This window comes from Siniperca chuatsi, linkage group LG2, assembly GCF_020085105.1.
Source record: "Siniperca chuatsi isolate FFG_IHB_CAS linkage group LG2, ASM2008510v1, whole genome shotgun sequence".
NCBI lineage: Eukaryota > Metazoa > Chordata > Actinopteri > Centrarchiformes > Sinipercidae > Siniperca > Siniperca chuatsi.
In genome coordinates, this window is record NC_058043.1 from 8,546,514 (window position 1) to 8,565,395 (window position 18,882).

An 18,882-nucleotide genomic window follows, 5' to 3' on the forward strand; every position below is an offset into this window, starting at 1 on the left:
ACTAATGACATTTTTTTTGCTCAACGGTCCAACACCCAAACATTCAATTTGCTATCGCATTAGACAAAACATATTTTCACAATTGAGAAGCTAAAAGTAGTGAATGAATGGCATGTTTTCTCCAAAAATTACTTAAACGATTAATTGATTATGAAAACTGTTGATTATTTTTTTTGTTGATCAACTAAACAATGCATTGACCAATAATCATTCATAATCAAGATTGACATGTCAGCAAATGTATCATTACATACTAAGGCAATTTGCACAGTATAGAATTTGTATGGATTTGGGACACAGCTAAATTCTCACCACCAGATAAACATGTCAAAATGTAATAATGTCTACTATGAAGTACATAAAGCATATTAAAAAATATCACTCTAGACACACACTAGTTTAGGCCTAAAAGCTAACTGCAAATGTTAAGTGTGCTGCAACTCTTATCTTTCACATGGTCAAACAGCTAGTGAACAAATCTCAGATCCTATTAAGAAAGGGTAGATGTTCCTTAAAATAACATGTAGGTTGTGTAATGCCACTACGGTGGCACAGGATCAGTGTTGTTTAGCCAACTAGGGTTGTTTTCCAGTGACCATGGATTGTCAATAGGAGTTATAAATTGATGGGTGATGTACACACAATTATTACAATAATTATTAAAAAGTACGTTGAACGGAATTGAAACAGTCACTACAGACATGAAACAAAACATGTTGAAGAGTAAACTGAAAAAAAGGAAAGTTGATACAAAGGATTCGTACACAACACAGTCAGCTATAACCTTTAATTGTGACACAACACTGAAAAAAATCAAGTAAATCCAGTTATTCTGTAGTGCTTTGTGTGCAACATTCATTGTTATTGTCCTTGAAGAGTCATGAGAACTTGGTAAATACAAAATACAACAAAGCCATTTCATAGTTTCATTTTTATACAAGCGGATTAATCCATAATCGCTGTTAAAATAAACTACCTAAGGTAACAGATGGGGGAGGGGGAGATAATTGCCTTTGCCATTGACTTTTGTTTATTCCCAACACCATCTGAGTCTGAACCAAGAAAAATTCTGAAAGAAAGCCCCAATCAAGTCACAGATATGTGAAGTAGAAATACTGGTTCTGCACAACATGAGGCCACAATAAATTGGGTTTCAAGGAAAAAACTAATCCCACAGATATCTTCATGGCCCCCTTCAATGTAACATTTTTGAGCTGTGGTTTAACATGAGTGCATGCTTCATCCTCATTCAAAGAGAATAAGCAAATAGATGATGCCTGACAGTGTTTTTTTGGACAACATGCACTACATATTAAACCATAATGGACCTTGATTCATAGTTCGCAAACAACCTGACTAGAGTTACTCTTGGGATAAAAAATTTAAATTGCAAAGGTAAATGGTTAATACTGATTAGCAAAGCACATAATGTATGGACTGTACCTGATCAGTAAATGCATAAAGTGAGCAGGATTTCTCTCATACAGCATGTCTTACACTCACTTGTTTCAGATTTCTAGTCAATACACTACCTTATCACCATGATTTGTGTTCTAAAATACAATGCTCAAACAACTCTCATCACGCTTAGTGTTTTTCAAAATATTCACCAATATATATATATATATATTTAAAAAAAAAAAGGTCTTACAGCATGACGACATTTGAAAATTATACCCCTGAAATAGTCGTACCCATGAAGAAAAACTAAGATTTTTTTTTTTTTCTACTTTAAAATAAGCTCACTGATAAACCATGTTGCAACATAAAAAAAAAGTCCCACATAAGTAATTAAGCAACATTTTGGATCACAATTTGCAATATGATATTGTATTTAAAAATGCATAACCTCAATCTCAATGGCCACTGCTCAGTAAAGTGAAAGATGTCACAAAAAGCACATTTGTATAAAGATGAATCCAGTTTAGCAACTGTGCTGAACAATTCAGACATCTAAAATTAACCAAATTATCAGTTTCTAGTATTGGAAGAGTTCTCTCTCTGACATACATTTGTCAACGAGGGAAATAAAAAACATGCTACATAACCAACATCATGAATAACAGTCAAACTTTGTGTGCTGCGCTTAAGACAACAGTGAATAGAATCGCATCATAGTGCAAATAATTCGTAGTGGTTGTTTTAAGTTCTGTCTAGAGCCAGATAGCGGGGTTTTATCACATAAGTTTAGTCAGTCACAGGTAAGTATTGACAATTTGGCACATTTTCTTATTGACAATACACCAGCCACTATTTGGTTTGTTATCAAGATAACCCAGCCATCAAGTAATCTAAACAGATTAAAACAAATCCTAAGAATAGTTTGCATATTTTACTTGACCCAGTTAAACAAATTTGAAACCATCCCTAAACAGAATAAAATGATGGTTTAATGACATCGGAGCACTGCAGTAGCGTTTCTGACTTTGAGAACTGACAGCAGTTAAAATGTAATACTGAACTGGTTAGAGGCTGAACACAGTGTCTGCAGATTCTCCATAGATGTCGCTGGACAATGTGAGGTAGAGGATCACACAAGCAGATTGACAAATAGACCAACAGTTGCCAAACGTGGGGCACGGGGTTGGTGGTAGTTGTATTTGTGAGAGGGAGAAAAGACAATAACGTTCACACTTCGCCAAAATTGGTATGGCCTGTTTCCTTGGCATGCTCACGAGCTTCCTTTTGTCCCACCAGGCCTGTCTGGCACACCATGCAGCGCAACGCAAAGCGGTTAACGTCTGTGAACTGCCGCTTGCGGCGAGCCTCGTCTGCCAGCTCGAGGGCCAGGGCCAGAATTACATCATCTGTGGTGGAGAAGATAGTCTGGGGCGGTGCGTCAGAGCCGGGTATTTCTTTCTGCAGTGGGTCATAGTGGATGCCGTCGTAGATGAGCAGCACACGTTTGTGGTAGCCAGCATCCTCCCCAAATCGATCCACTCGGACTGTCTGAGTGTCCACCACACAGATCTCACACTGGTAAAACTTGGACAGGATAGACACCTCGATGGCTCCTCCCCAGGTGTCGTCACGTCTTATCCAAGTGCAATACTCTTCGTTGGTTTTTCCCAGCACTGCTTCAGAGTAAGCTGCGGGGTCACTTGACACAATCTGGGCGATGAGGCCTCGCATCTCAGGGGCGCAAGCAGGGTCATATACACCACCTTCCACCACATAATACACACTGGTGAAGAGGCAGGAGTTGTCAGCTGGGACCACTCGACGTGCCAGCACAGGTGAGGCTTCCAGGCGTGGCGTTTTAGTCACAGTGGGATGATTCTGAGGCTTTGGTTTGTTTTTTTCTTCCTCAACAATAAGTGTGTCTCCTGTACAGGATGACACAACACAATTCAGCCTGATCACATTTTGGTAAAAAGAGAAAAAAAAAGTTTATTTTGTTTATAGCTATCCAGTTGTTATTATATATATTTTGAATATAACTAAATGTTTCTAGAGCAGCAACAGTAAAGTTTACAACAGCAAAGTCACTACATAAACTCAGTATCTCACTGGAAACAAATCTAAAATATCAATAAAATAAATCATATTACTGATGTCAAAATATAGAACCAAGTTTAGAAGGAATGAAAAACTCAGACATCAGTCAGTAATCAGCCCGGCCTCCTGTCCTCTGTCCTCCTCCCTCTGCTGCAATTCACTGCGTGCAGGTAACGCTGGTAGAGAGACTAGGGGCTGGTTTGTCTCAGCCAGCAGTAAGTTTACAAAAATTTTAAAAAAGGTATGTGGAAAACTAAGCTAAACAGTAAGACTACATACACGACAGCTTTCGTTTTAGCTTGTTTTTAACAAGTCGCTATTAGCTGAGCTAGCACGCTGTGCTTGTTTAAAAGGCAACAGCAGTGGATGAGAGACTGCGAACAAAGCAGATTAAAATATCACTTTCTACATGTTTATGCTTGATGTACAGGTGTATTGATAAATTATTGGCTTTTTACTTGCAAAGGTTTTATTGCACTTACTTACAGTAACGGGTGTAGTTGTCTTCAACTCGAGTAGTTAATCAGAATCAGCTCTATGTATGTGTACACATACAAGGAATTTGACTTCGGTTTTTCGTTGCTCTCAATGTACATACACAGAAATAGACATAAATACAGCTAAAAACAAGGACAACAAGCTCAACAATCTTCACTTCACTGTCTACACCGCAGCCTTGCTGCTCCGTGTGTGTGTGCAGCGTGATAATAAATACTACAGTCTTTAGCCCTGGGGCCCGTTTAATACAGGGTTTCGGTACCCTTCCCTAAATAAAATGATTTTTCATATTCATCACGTTTCAGGCAGTCTTTTGCAATGTGTTTATTGCGCATGTTCATATCACGATGAAAATACGATTTATTGGTCAGCACTAATGCAACTTGGGCATATTAACATGAGCTGAATTAAAGGGTCAGTTCCTTTCTAGAGATTTCTACTGCCACTCCAATATAATGGGGGTGAATTGAATTTCATCTGCATTGATAGAATTGCGCTAAAAAAATAAATTTTTTTTTTTTTTTTTTTTTTTTTACAGCAATGGTGTCACAGTTGCTCTGAGTAATCCACAGAACACTGTCCATAGTTTTGATAATCATTCATTCTTCTTAAACTTACTTAAATGTTAACCCAGTCATTATACTTATGTCCTGAAAAAAAATTGGAACATGTCACTAAAATAATAAAATAGGCATATAAACAATAAATGGTGTGAATTTGATGCATGTTATCTGCATATTTTGGATGTCTGACAACATACCTGATTTGATGGGATAGTCCTTGAGGTGAGCATCTCCATTTTGAAGATCAAGGCTGGAGGGCGGATAACCAACCATAATTTTCTGCACGTCACAGGGGATACCAGTCAGCTCCTCCACCTTCCTCTTCAGCTCTTGCACACAGGACTGATGAGTTAAGCCCTGCATTATGTGGCTCCCATTTTTAGTTTTACAGCGAAGCCGTAACATTCTGCCTGCAAAACCGTGACAACAAACACTGAAAGTATTTGGTATGAACTTTGCTAATCCACCAAGGCATTTGTTGTCAAGAGATTGTAATAGCTAGCAACTTTTTATTATTAAACCAACTTTGTAACCAATTTTTTGTTTACATGTTTGTTTTTTGTTAATGAATATGAAAGCCTACCTGGAATATATTAAATCATGTTCATATTCAGTCATAACTGTGTTTCTGCTGCTGTCATTCTAATGCTTAACAGTAAATATGTGCCACTCTCAGTACCTCATTAAAGGGTTTGAAAAACATTTTGAGAATCTGTCCAAAGCTGAAGCTATTTACAGTTTGTTGTTTATTTTGGTGACTCACACAGTCTTGAGTGCAGCAAATTAGACTTGTCTTCTAACAATGGAACATTTAAAAAATAAATAAATAAAGGCCTGTCAAGGAATTATATTGGTAAATAAGTCACTTTATTTTGAAATTAAAATAAAACAAACTTGTGCTGTAATTTTTAAGCGAATATGGGCTGCATGGAAGTGAATATAATGGCTGATTCAAAGGAACACAAACTGAAGATGGTTTGTATTTTGTACAATTGTACAGTTTTCTCATTTCCATGGCACAACAGAAAAATGTTTAATTTTCAAATTTACTATTACAACAATACATACAGAAAAGTCAGACAATTGGTTACTGTTCAAATGTAAACAAAAGGCAGTGTATCACTTAAAATGACTGTACATTATCAAATATTTACCTCAACTGAGGAGAGGCCTTTATTTGAGAAAGGCTTTAAACAATTATTCATCTTTTACTAAAATCAATCAGTGTAAGTAATCATCAATGCAAAAGTTTAAGTTAAAAAAGTGACTGTGATGCACAAACCGACACAACCATGTATTATTTGAAAAGTTGCCCCTTATCTGTAACGCAACTAGTACTTCGTTGAGGGGGTTTAACGTTCTTGAAATCAATTTAAACATGTTTTTTTTCCTTTAAGAAAATATGCTTGTACCCCAAAATGCTGCCTGCTCGAGTTGATGATGAGATTTACTTCATTCACGTCTTGCTGTGGTGGTTATTTAACGTTAGCTAAGTTAGCTCGTAACTTAACCTAGCGATAAGCTAGCTACATTAGCTCGCATTGGCTAATTGTATTTGTTAGCCAATCCAACACAGCAAGAATCAGGATGTCCGATACTCAACATTATGCTGGCCGTTTTGCTATAGGCTTTCCAAATGGACCCGGTATAACAATTAAACTGCTGATTAACAGCAGCAGTAGCGTAAAACACATGACAGCGACATTGCTTTGTTTTATTTTCTTTGTTCTGTCAGTTAACGTTGACGACTTAACTCAACAGCAAGAAAAACAGATGGTGGTCTAACGTTAAGCTAGGAACTCCCTGCCAAGCAGGAAAAAGGCAGCATTATGTGGAGCCACTTGTCATATAACTCGACAAGTTATCAAGGCGTTAATGTCATTTATCCTGAAAATGTATGGAAGAGAAACATATGTTACTAGCACGGACTCAGACAAACGTTAACGGTCGGTAACTATATCATGTATCATCTGCTAACGTTAGCATGCTAACCTTGCCATTAACTTGGCGTTAACTGGACAGTTTTTCAAAGAGTTTCGCATCCGGGTGAACTTTGGTAAATTCTGTTACCTGTCAAATGACATATCTATACACGACAGGGTATATTAAGTAACTTGACAACGGGCTAAGTTATTTCGTTTTCTTACCTGCTGTGTTGACTGCAGCCCTGCCTCAAACAATAAACATCCAGTGAGAGACTGATGTGTAGAACGTCACTCTACGTCTGTATGACGGCATGACGCTCTCTGTGTGATAAACCGTTGCTTGTACCGTAAATTCCCAAAGAGCCGAAGTCAAACCTGAACGTCCGGTTCTGTTCCAGAAGTAAGAAAACCTCATTCAAAATCCCGTTGACATTTGTAACTACGATAATAACTAAACATGTAAAAATACAATGTAAAAATGCAAAACACAACGAATGTCATGATTAATAATGGTAATAGTTAAATATGTAGCCTATATCTGCACAACTCTGCTTATTATAGATTTACATGGCTGACTCATATTAGGTCTAGAACATCTCACAATCTTGTTTTAAGTTATGTTGCATTTGTTTGGGGGTTGTAGTAGACTATATTTTACAGTCTGTTGTAACCAATAAGGTTACAGCAGATCAGGACTTTGTCACATGATGCTGTCATTATAGCACAAATAATAGATAATTTTATACATGGTATTTACATTTTCAATAATGGGACAGTAACAGTAGGCTTCTTTTCCAAATGATCAGTTTCCTACAATATGTAGACCTAGAGAATAAAACACATTTATTCTATTATGAGACATGCTAGTTTCCAGTGCTTTAAAAACATTTAACAGGTGTTTCTGCTTACAGTTGACTGAATCATTTTATGTTAAGGTTTTCACTCCAGTTAAGGTGAAGTGTAAAAAGGAGGATGCCCCAAGACCACCCCTCTCATCTATCTCCTAATCATAAACAGTAATTTTATCTCTCTTCCAATAACTGAGGCCTAATATTTATCAAGCAAAGCAGATTCTCTGTTTCATTCAGTTCTTTAATCATTTTGAGACAATTTTGCATTAAACAAGGAACACTTAAATGAAGGTCACAAATAATAAAATAACGTAACAGATTTGGATCACTCCATAGATCCATGTGCGTCTCCTACATTTCTATGGAAAAAAATCATGTCACTTCAAAATTCACCTTTATTGTCTGCTAAAAAGGCACATGTAGGCTGCTTTGAGCAGGGCAATAACTTATCAACAGTCAAACATTACATCGTCATAGAATGAAACTTATACCACTATCTGTTATTAAATAAAATGAAAGGATTCTGTGTGTTGAAAAATGACAGATATAAGGAGAATTTAAGGAGTAAAGATACATTTGCATGAAGCAATTAAAACAAATGTTTGGCCAGTTTGATAACATGAACACACATAGCTAACATACCATCAACATGTTATATTTTTGTTGCACAAAATCCCTTCCTAGAATACACAGGCAAGAAGAACAATGGATTAACAGATGAGCATTTAGGATTTAGTGTTCATTGTGACAGACAACACCAGCTTAATACATTAGGTATGAGAATGGCAGCTTGTGACAGAAAAGTAAGTTTCTTTATCTACTGCTGGTATACAGTATGTCCAGCAATGTGCTGTATTTACTAACAACACATAAAACGTACAATGCTTCCAAAGGAAGTACATTATTTTAATTTCCTTCAGAACCTGACGAGTACATTTTCTCAAATCTAAACCAAATCAATAACATAAGACATAACAGATGATGGCTTATTTGATAAGAATCACAACTACAGATTGTTCATTTGGTAGATGAGTGGATTTGTATTATAAAAATATTTTTACAGCTTCTACTTTACATGTTCTATTTGCAATACTGAAAATTGGTTTTCACCATAATAATGCATAACTTGTTATATTCAATGGCATACAGAGGAGCTAATTCTATCTATATATTTAAAGTTCAGTAAGGCATTGTAGTACTTACAATGATGATTAGTTGCCAGTTCTGAAATACAGTATGTTGTTTTGGTTGATTGATTGATTCTGGCGCACATGCAAAATTGTTTATGATACTAATGATAAGTTCAAAGCCTCAGCATGCAGAGTAAAGTTAAACAGAGAAGTTTAGATAGATGGGACCAAAAAAGTACCTCATGTCCAGGTGGCCTCAAGAAACTGTTCTTTGACTTTTCATTCTACACTTAATCTAACCATCATTTCCAAGAATGTGGTTTAAAAAAATAAAAACCTAAAAACATATTTCTATCTTTGGATTCATGACTTAACCCAGAACTTTTACCCACATTGTGCAGTGAAGAAAGAGGCTTTCATCTTCACTCAGAAGCGGACACAGCCACTAGTTTCTTCGGGGCTGTCAAAGTCGATTCCTTCGCACAGGGACTCCTTCAAGAAAAAGGAAATGTCACTGACATTCACAAATTAATGACTTACAGCAGCAAATCCTATTCGAGGAAACCAGTAGCTTCCCAGGGGGCCCAGGAGTCTTAAGTTCCTATTTGAAAAATTAGGTCATTATGTGAAGTGTGGACCATCAGTTGAGACTCTTCTTTAGCACATTCTCAAGAAGTGATTCACTATTAATCACATTCTCACAGTGTGCATGATTGGCCCCAAATCACAATCTAGTACACGTCACTTGCAATAACAAGGAAATCAATACTCAAATATCCTTATAGGGTAGGTGTCAAACAAAATTTGTCATCAGAGTTTTATTTAAGTCGATTTCATTGTTGCTGCTATTTATTAAACTACCAAGGAATCAGTGTCTGATATAGTGTTCTTGATAAGGCCGCTGAGATGAAACAAAGCCGACAGCAGCTTTCACTCTAAAGTTCAAAGGTAATGGAAGGTTAGAGAAACCCAAAGACTGAAAAGCATAAAAAAATACACCACTGTGACAACATATTGACATGGGTTACAATGACATGAGTTGAATTATGCGAAAGAAAATGAAGAGCTGGCTATACTGAGTCTCCAAAATACTCACAGACAACCGCTTCCTATCCGAGGCTGTAAGACAGGTTTGGAGAAAGTGGAGAAAGAGAGATAGATAGAAATGTGGAGAAGGGCTGAAGCACTGCACCCACGAGGCAAGGCCAACAAATACACAAAACGTACAAATATGAATATGCATTTTTAAATTTCATATTTTTTCTAAGTGTGAAATCGGTCATTTATGTATTATGGTAATTTTCTCAAATTGCCCTCAAGTTTTCTCAAATGGGATTCAGTTTTAAAAATGGAATTGTCACTGTAGAGTTATAAAAGTTATGTATATCTAATAATGTGTACATTATCACTTGTAACAAAATATAGTACAAGATATCTTTGACGTTTGTGTGTCTTTTGTATCCTATAAAGACTAACTCATGAGGAACCTTCCTTAGCAAAACATGCTGTTCTGCATATTCAAGCCGGAGACAGCCCAGTGGTGAAGCAGAGGTCATGCAAGACAAACATGTGACATTGGAAACAAGACACAGGCACAACATTAAAAGAAGAGAGCAACCCATTCAAGATCCAGAACATGCCCTGAGAGAGAAAGATAGATAGAGAGATGGATTCCATGTGCGTCATTTTCAACACAGACACTAAATCTTCAAGAGGATCCAACACTGAGGCGAGGGTATGCCAAACACAGGGTTACAACTGTGGTGGGAGGTGACTGATTACAGTTGACGGTGACTGATTTAGAGGGGTAGCCTGTAACTCTGGCACTAACTTGGCTTTGCCGTCCCTCTGGCATCAGAGCTGATGGGGTGGGGGCGAGCGGTAGCCAGGGCTGGTTGCCCGCGCTGTAGAGCCTGGGACGCTTGACCTGGTCGTGACTGGCCAAGGGAGTGTAACTATTCCGCCGATGTATGAGAGCAGAGTCCATCGGGATTTTACCCTGGTAGGAGATGAAATACCGCAAGTGTTAAGGAAAAAGATCAGGGAACATACAACACCCGGGGGGACACCTGACCAGACACAGCCAAGCAAACTAGCCGTCCTCTCCACATGGATCCACAGCAACAGGTAAGACAACTGTAACCATTTTTAGTGACAGAAACAGCCATGTCATTCCACCGCACAACACAAAACATTAATGAACAGTAACAGTACATCCCTGATTGAACAGGACAGACAGACGAACACCTGCTTCAATCAAGATAGTAAACCTTGTAAAAGGAAAAAGATTTCAAAATGGGACTAATAGCTGAAATACAGCAGTTTTTCATACATATAGTATACATAATATTAATATCAGGATCCAACTGAACAATGGTAATGATTAGATCAGCCAAGCAAGGTAGCATGATCAGCCATTGCCTCCGTCAAGGTAAAATATTACCAAATTAATAACTGCCTTAACATTCATTCGCTCACAGCTCAAGCCAGACTGATTAATTAAGGTTAAAGATAAAAGAGACATAAAAAAACAGGGATGTAAGAAAGGGAGTCAAGGAAGCAAAGCCTCACACAGAGGGGATGAAGAGTGATTGCATCGCAAGTGCATTGAACTAGCAGACACAACAAACAAGACAAAGAGCCTGTTAGACCTTGGATTAGATGTTGAGATTTGCTGATAAGTTTTGAATTATTATTTTGTAAGTAAACAATGAACAAATATGTTGCATATATGATCACATTCGAGGCTTTAATTCAACAATGCTGAATGCACATGTATGTGACAATGTGATTTTTCAGCTTGATTCAGAGCCACTTACAAGAGGCCGGTCTCGATGTGTGTTAACTGCCTCCACATTTAGATAAAACATTTCCACTTTACAACCTAGAAGATAAAAGATAGAATAAATTTAAATACAACATGCATTTTGAGAAAAAGTCAGTCAGGTGTAACACTGAGAGCTTTGTCTAAGGTAAAGACCTACCATATGCAACAGGGGTTAGCTTGAGTACTGTGTGGAGCGGACATTTCATGTATGGTAGATCTTCTATGGGATGAAGAAGAGAGTATACATAATCTTATCATCTGCTGGTGTGATCTAGTATGTGCATATGTGTGTGCACTTGTGTTTATCTGACCTGCACTCTTGTCCAGGAAGTAAGCTAGCAGACAGCGCATCACAGCCTGGTGGCAGATGACCAACACGTTGCCCTGTCTCTCTAACTCCATGATAACTGGCTCCAAACGTTGAACAAGGTCTTGGTAGGACTGGAGAAAACAAATAGAAGGCAGAAGGCCGTGTTTAAACAGGTTATAAGGTAAGTAATGCATAAACTTTCAAAACTTCTAACAGCAGCTGGTAAGAGCTGTGAATTGACAGTGAAGGAACAGTGAGAGAATTGTTGTTAGACAAAGAGAGTTGATGATCTGATGGAATGAAATAGATCCACTGTTTTAGCCTGACTAAACCACTGACATTCACAGCAGACATTTTGACTTTGACTGTTACAGTAGGAAAATCACAGGTGTTACTGTGTTCTATTCAAGTGTCCCAGTAAGCCGTGGCAGTGAGCCAGCATGCACAATACCAGGGCCCTGAAACCAAAGCAGCTAAATGGTATTCATCCATCATTCGATTATTTACACCTGCTTTTCCGACTGTGACATGCCAAAATGTCTTGATGAATTCAGTTTATTGAAACAAAAGTAAAGCAAAACTATGGGATGGAAGGACTGTGTCAGATCACCTCTCCTCCTGGATAGCGATAGTGGTACTTGTCCTGGTCCCTCAAAGCAAACTCCTCCGGGAATGTGTTCTGGATCATCTCATAAGTCATCTCCTCACACACACCCTGGACAAGGACAACAGAGCATTTGTCTTAATGTCAAAGGCACAAGTAAAAAAGTGAATGGCCCTTTCGCTGCACTAAATTTTAACTTTGCTGCCAAGAAAACATGACTGCAGGATTTAAATATAGTCCACATAGAGACTATATAAATAAAAACAGCAGCAATATCTTTTGAAAAAAGAATACAGTCAGTGCACTTAGTCAGTTTCAGATCAGCAAACAGACTACTGATTACACATGTGATCCAATAATATTTATTTCCGGTGTATTGTTTATATAGAGTACCAGGTGTAATCAATCTGTTTTATATATTTCTGCCCTGATTCTTAGAAATGTAAAATGTGGGAGGTTAGATGACAGGGTACTGACAGCATCAATCTCGTTGAGTATCTTCCACTGTTCATAAGGAACACCTAGCTCTTCCGCTGTCTGGATGGTTCTTCGCAGTTGGCTCGTCCACACCTTCAAATCTGACAGTCTGTGCTCTTCAATGAAATCTCGCAGGGCATGGGCAAACTGGGATGTGAGTAAGACAGAGAGAATTTCTTATGGCATTTCTGCTCCATTAGGTTCAGTGGATAGAGATTAGATGTGATAAAGGTCATGACTCAGGTGTTCATAATATTGCAGTTAAGTACACCTTATCCCACTGAGCTATCACCCTGAGAGAGGCTTGTAATTGGGTTTTCAGAACACACTGGTTTTGCAGTTCATAAAATGAGGATTATGAAAGAGAACCTGGGCAGTCGTACCTGCTTCCCTCTAGGAGAAAGTTCAGAGTCTCCTCCGATGCGGCCTTCAACGTTGTGGTTGCTCTCTCCATGCCGACACAGGTAGATGGAGTGAGAGTGCACATGGATGTTCATGAGGTAGTAGACAATCTTACTCTGGATGTAGTCCTGCACCCGGTTCACCAGAAAACGCCGGCCCACGTTCATCACCTTGATAAAAGATAGGTCCCTGCAGGTGCCAATGAATCATGTAGCAGAATCAAATGGTACTACAACTGTAATTCGACAAAATAACAATTTTACTGCTTGGTTAAAAAAAACATTCCAAAGTAAGCTTCACAGGAATAATCTAGTAATTAGTAGTATTCATTTAATGTAAACAGTATAAAATAATGTCCTGTTTAAAAAAAAATCCATAAATAGAAGCAGTAGGATTTGACCAGTTCTTACTTGTCGTAATCATCAGGATCTAATGGTTGGTAGGTAACCTTGTAGCACTCGATTCGTTTGAGGAAGTCATCCATTACTCTCTCTCTGTGTCTCTCCGGGTAGTCTGGACTAGACACTTTCACTTCCTGTTACAGGTATTCAGCACATTCAAACAATGTGAGCAAACACGGTAGTTCTTACATACTACTGTAGGTAGTGTGAATATTAATAGATTACAGGTTGGACCCAGACAAGAAGTCAGAGTCAAACCTTCAAAGTCTCGTTGGTGACATGAGATCATACCAGAATATTAGCAGCAATGACCTCTGGGTCGTCACACACTGACTCCACAAAGAACACCTGTTGGAAAGAGGGCAGCTCAGAGGTCAATGTGTGCAAAAGCTCCCTGAAACTGTCCATTGAATCAATGCCACTATCAGTCAGTTTCCTCGTCAGAGATTAAAGGCACCCTGTGGAAAAAGAGTTCTGTTTACATTCACTGTTTCTTACCAAAATAAATTGTGTGCATTCTTGACACCTAATGTCGAGTGCATTCCTCATGAAATATTTGCAAAGTTAATTTTTTGAATATTTTGAAACCTGCATTGCTAGCAGGTAGTCTTCTTCTCTGCATTTCCTGATGTGTTACTACCTTTCTTGGTGCATTACTGTAAAAAACTGTTAATCAGTGGAATATCATGAAACTGGCAGCAGGAATGTGTATTGTGTTGCACATGCATGTGTGTCCTCGAGCACGATGAGGAGATATAATCAAAATGGGCAGTAACTTGTCAAAAGATTGCTCCATGGCACTACTAGTGGTTAAAAACTCCACAGGGTACCTTTAAGAGTCTGTCTAAACTCAATCTATCAATTCCTAACTGATATTAATGAGTATGTTTGCTGACTTTAGAAACCACACTTTAGCATGTCACAGATACACATGATGATGTCTGAAAAGCAGCTGACTTTAAATAATCTTGGAAGATGAAAGCCAATTTAATGTGCCATTATCTTCTAACCACTTGTAGCCACAGTGGCCGCAGGTCAGCAGAAGTTACGCTGTCTTGCTTCCAGTCCAGGAAACTGCTCAATGCACAGTTTGTATATTTAAATATCAAAGTCCAATTTCCACCAAGGCCCAAGAGGGAAAACATAAAATAATTGCAAAATATAAACATGCTATAAATTTTGCCAATCTTACCTTGAACGCATTCTCCTTCACAAAAGCTAGAATGAGGTCTCGCCGTTCTCTTGTTGTGTTTGTTGCATCAAACACCTAATAAAAGGAACACAAAGGAGGAAAACTAAAGAAAATATTTCTCATGTATAATGTGGGTGTTCTATGGTAAAATGTTTGTAGGACAGTTTAGGATTAAGATTGTCCTAATGCCATATGCATTTCTGTTCTGAATATTTTGAAATGAGCCAACACTGAGACACAGGCAGACTTAGAGAGGTGGACAGAATGGCAGCGAGAGGACTCACCGCGATCTGACCTCCCTCCTTCGTCAGGTACGCCTTCACATCCTGCAGAGCTACCAGAGCACACTGCCTATGGGAGAGAGAGAAAACATGGAAACAGTCCTCTCTTAGAGCCTCAGTATGCTCTCATTCACTAAATTACACAATCACTGAAATTTACATTGCATGTATGTTGAGGATGATTCGTAAATGACATGGAAAATATCAGAAATCTGAAAGTATTACTAGTATTATATTGTAGGTATCATGTAGACTTGATTCTCAGTGCTTTTTTAGTATTTGATTATTCTTTGTTTCTTTCTGTTGCTCATCTAATAAACAGGTAATCTCAAAAAGATTCATGTCTTATTTGTAGCATTTTTGGGTAAGGGATATCCATGGTATCTGGGTTTAAAGATCAGTTATCTCAAATCACAAAAAAACATTTCCCATCTCCCCCTAGTGGTGTCTAACCATGGAGACAGTTTAGCCCACAAACAATGTCTTGGTTATACGCTTGATAATCCATAGACTTTACTGTGCACAACTGTCACTGGGACTATTCTCTTGGTGAAAAAGTAATATTTTTTGGTTGATTTAATATACCTGGAGGACAGATGGGTGGGATTTACTTAACAGAACAACACTTTAATTATCCCACTAAGTTAAAGAAACACTGGGAAATACGCTTATTTGTTTTCTTGCCGACAGTTAGATGAGAAGGTCGATACCATTCACATATCTGTAGGATAAATATGAAGCTACAGCCAGGAGACAGTTAGCTTAGCTTAGCATAAAGACAGGAAACGGGGGAAACAGGTAGACTGACTGAGCTTTAAAAAGGTACTGATAGATGGATTTTGTTACCGCTGGACAGAGTCAGGCTACCTATTTCTCCTTGTCTCCGGTCTTTATGCTAAGCTAAGCTAACAGGCTGCTGGCAGTAGTCTTACATTTAAAGGACAGACAGGAGAGCTCTATCAATCTTCTCATCTAACTCTCGGCAAGAAAGCGAGCAAGCGTATTTCCCAAAATGTCCAACTATTACTTTAACTCAGCTTGACAATTTAGATTTGGGACAATCTAGTGCTGTTCTGTTCTGTAAATCCCACCCATCTGGCCAGAAAGAAAGCAAGAAAGCAAAAAGGCGTATTTCACAAAATGTCAAACTATTCCTTTAACCCCACCCAGGTAATACTTCCAGTAGCAAAAAGACAAACTCTCAGCTGCTGTTTGACCCAGGTTGGATACCCATGCAACACCCTGGAGGGCTTGTGTCAGCTTCAGAGTGACAGCGACAGCTTGTTAAATATCTAGGTCACAATTCAGCACTGGGATGCTGTCAAGAGCCTGTCACATTTTCATGGCCACGAACCTCAAACCCCATTTCAGTTAATACTACTGGATAAGACTTTGAGGGAAAGAGACAGTTGTTTTCTTTATTAGGTCTTTTTTGCAGAAACAAATAACCAAAAGGATTTGGTGATGATACTTTGCCATGTGGTGTGTCTGTGTGTGCATATTAACTATAGATCAGTGCTAGTTTGAGGTAGTATGAACACTGTGCTGACCCCGGCTGAATATCGACTGTTAGAAAAACAGCTTAGTCACTGATGCAGCAGTGGAGGTTGCAGAATACCAATCAGACCCCTGTAGACTGTGGGAAATGTTATACTCAGACAGCGGAGATGCTACAGCTTCCCTTACTGTTAGATAGATAATATTTGAATGTCCTATGTAATGACTGAACAAGAGCACATGATGAGCACATTTGTAAAATTGGAACTTACTTCCTGATTTTCATGGCCTCCTCATTGTCGTGGCGGAAGAAATCATAGGATTTATAAGCTCTGACTGCCTCTCTGCGGTACACGCCCAAGTTAAACACTGCAAAATGAACAAATGACATTAACAGCCCTTGCTGTGCTTGTTTGAAGTCACTGGTGAGATAGTTGTAATCGCTTACAAAAACTATTACAACTGAACTGATGCTAAGTTTAGTCTCCTATTCTGAGATACTCTGACATCTTAGCGATCTTAATACCCTGATAACCCTCTTCCATCTGCAGGTTAAAGCCAGCTTTACGAATTATTGGCAAAGACTTTTTGATTTATTTGTGACAAACAACAAATTCTCCTCCAGATATCTGTAAGATTGTTTGAATGTCCTTTAGATAAAATCTGATTTAAAATATTGACTTAAAACTGCTAAACACGGTACTGCAGTTTGTAGATCACAATATACTGTACTTTTTAGTTAAATAGGGCAAATATAGCAAAGAATATTTGAAGACAAGATGGCCATATCAATTATAATTTTAATTTACAGTCGGGATGAACTGAAAGACACTCATAAGGAAAACAGGTTTTTGTCACATGTTCTACCTTTTGTTGGGACTCCGATCCAGTTGAGGTAACGTGTGAGCTTCTTTGACATGTAGGTCTTCCCTCTTGCAGGCAGGCCAATCATTACGATCATTGTTGGAGAATTAGTCATATAGGAAGCCCATGCTACACAGGAGACAGATATACATTTGCCAAGCACATTGACAGTAACCCTACACAGCTTTACGGAAATAATGTCTGACCCTCCAATTAATCACCTACATGACAAAAGATAACAAAAAATACTTCATAACATGCAAAGAAATAAAGTAAAATAAATGTAAAAGTACTGTGTTTTGGAAAGTTAGTCTCCATTTCAACATAACTGAGAAATAAGCAATGAAAATACTACATCAGAAGTGCATTTTGTTGCCATCCTTGCAGGATTAAGACAATCTAATAAGTAGGTCAGGTGTGTACTGGACAGAAATAACTCTTTGGACCCAAATATCATCTGTGGACTGGGATCAAAGACAGGATCTGAAGAAATTAGAAGAAGAAACGTCCCCCAGGAGAAAGGCAATTTTCTGAAAAACAGGTGTCACACACACTCTTTTCTTTTTTGTCTACAGGTTTTTTTTTTTTTCCCCATTTCTGTCTTTTGCAGGTTGGAGCCTAAATGAAGGAGCTGTAGTGTCCCAGATTGGAGGTTTAGAAACAATTTGTGAATTCAATCCAGAGTGAACAATACAAGGTCTCATGTTACCTTAAGTGCACCTGCAGGCTCTTAAAGCAGCCATGCAGAAGAACTCATTCACATCTAACTGTGGGAAATTTGGGACTTTACTTACAGCATTTCTTTTCATTCATTCTCAGGTCTGTTTTCTTGGCTTCTGCTGAGTTTGCAGAGCCATTGTCTATCTGAGTGCTTGACATGTTGTCTGAGTCAAAATCAGCTCTCTCTCTCGGCATTGTCCCCGCTGGTCTGAAACAGAGGAGTCAGGCATACATGTAATGTTTTAGTACCTCCATACATATCTGATAGAACAGAATGTTCTAAAAAAATGTTATGTATATGGCTTTATGTATCCCTGGTAACAGCGACTGCACAACCATAATTAGAGGAGCAAAGGATGTAGAGAAAAGGCGCTGCCACATCATCTGCTAAAGAAAAAAAAAATCCGCTTGGCTAAACGCGTTATATTTACAAAGCCGCATATGACCGCGGCGAGCAATGATTTTCTCCGGTGCGAAGGAGTTCATGCGACACGAAATCTGACATTTAAATGTGTAACATAATCCACACAGGACGCGTTTCTAACAGCATCATTTTCATTTGGTTTATGTGTGTTTTTACCTGTTCGATAGGCAAATGAGTCCTGCCAGCCGCGGTGACACACCGTGGGCACAGGGATCTCACGATGTGCCGGACCGAGAGTTGCGCCCGCCGCTGCGGCCGGAGGAGCTGGTCTGCTCGGCCTGTCCTTGGCGCTGAGGTGCCTCCTCGGCCGGCTGGTGTCCTTCCAAGCTGGAGGTGTGCCTCTACGTCATAATTTTTTTTTTTTCCTACCGTAACGTTAATAATAGATCTACGACAGCATAGTCAACGCACAAAACAT

General features: G+C 38.6%; 2 protein-coding genes across 5 annotated transcripts; both read right to left on the reverse strand.

Annotated features, from left to right (window-relative positions):
• Positions 1 to 772: 772 nt before the first annotated feature.
• On the reverse strand, positions 773 to 6,811 carry yod1 (YOD1 deubiquitinase). Its single transcript, XM_044168141.1, has 3 exons — positions 6,707 to 6,811; positions 4,757 to 4,969; positions 773 to 3,326 (listed from the first exon to the last, which is right to left on the reverse strand). Exons 2-3 carry the CDS (start codon positions 4,962 to 4,964, stop codon positions 2,629 to 2,631), a joined length of 906 nt encoding a protein of 301 aa, XP_044024076.1. The 5' UTR covers positions 4,965 to 4,969; positions 6,707 to 6,811; the 3' UTR covers positions 773 to 2,628.
• A 744-nt stretch (positions 6,812 to 7,555) lies between these two features.
• Positions 7,556 to 18,822, reverse strand: pfkfb2b (6-phosphofructo-2-kinase/fructose-2,6-biphosphatase 2b). Of its 4 annotated transcripts, XM_044168065.1 has the most exons (17): positions 18,621 to 18,822; positions 18,115 to 18,248; positions 17,324 to 17,449; positions 16,729 to 16,825; positions 14,963 to 15,029; positions 14,679 to 14,753; positions 13,778 to 13,834; positions 13,496 to 13,620; positions 13,067 to 13,274; positions 12,684 to 12,830; positions 12,213 to 12,317; positions 11,604 to 11,733; positions 11,450 to 11,512; positions 11,285 to 11,349; positions 10,297 to 10,464; positions 9,562 to 9,584; positions 8,888 to 8,957 (listed from the first exon to the last, which is right to left on the reverse strand). In XM_044168065.1, exons 2-17 carry the CDS (start codon positions 18,233 to 18,235, stop codon positions 8,888 to 8,890), a joined length of 1,647 nt encoding a protein of 548 aa, XP_044024000.1. In that variant the 5' UTR covers positions 18,236 to 18,248; positions 18,621 to 18,822. The 4 variants fall into 4 exon arrangements, with proteins under 4 accessions (XP_044023983.1, XP_044023991.1, XP_044023977.1 ...); XM_044168048.1 differs by lacking the exon at positions 9,562 to 9,584 and having other exon boundaries at positions 7,556 to 8,957; XM_044168056.1 differs by lacking the exons at positions 9,562 to 9,584; positions 10,297 to 10,464 and having other exon boundaries at positions 7,556 to 8,957.
• Positions 18,823 to 18,882: the final 60 nt, after the last annotated feature.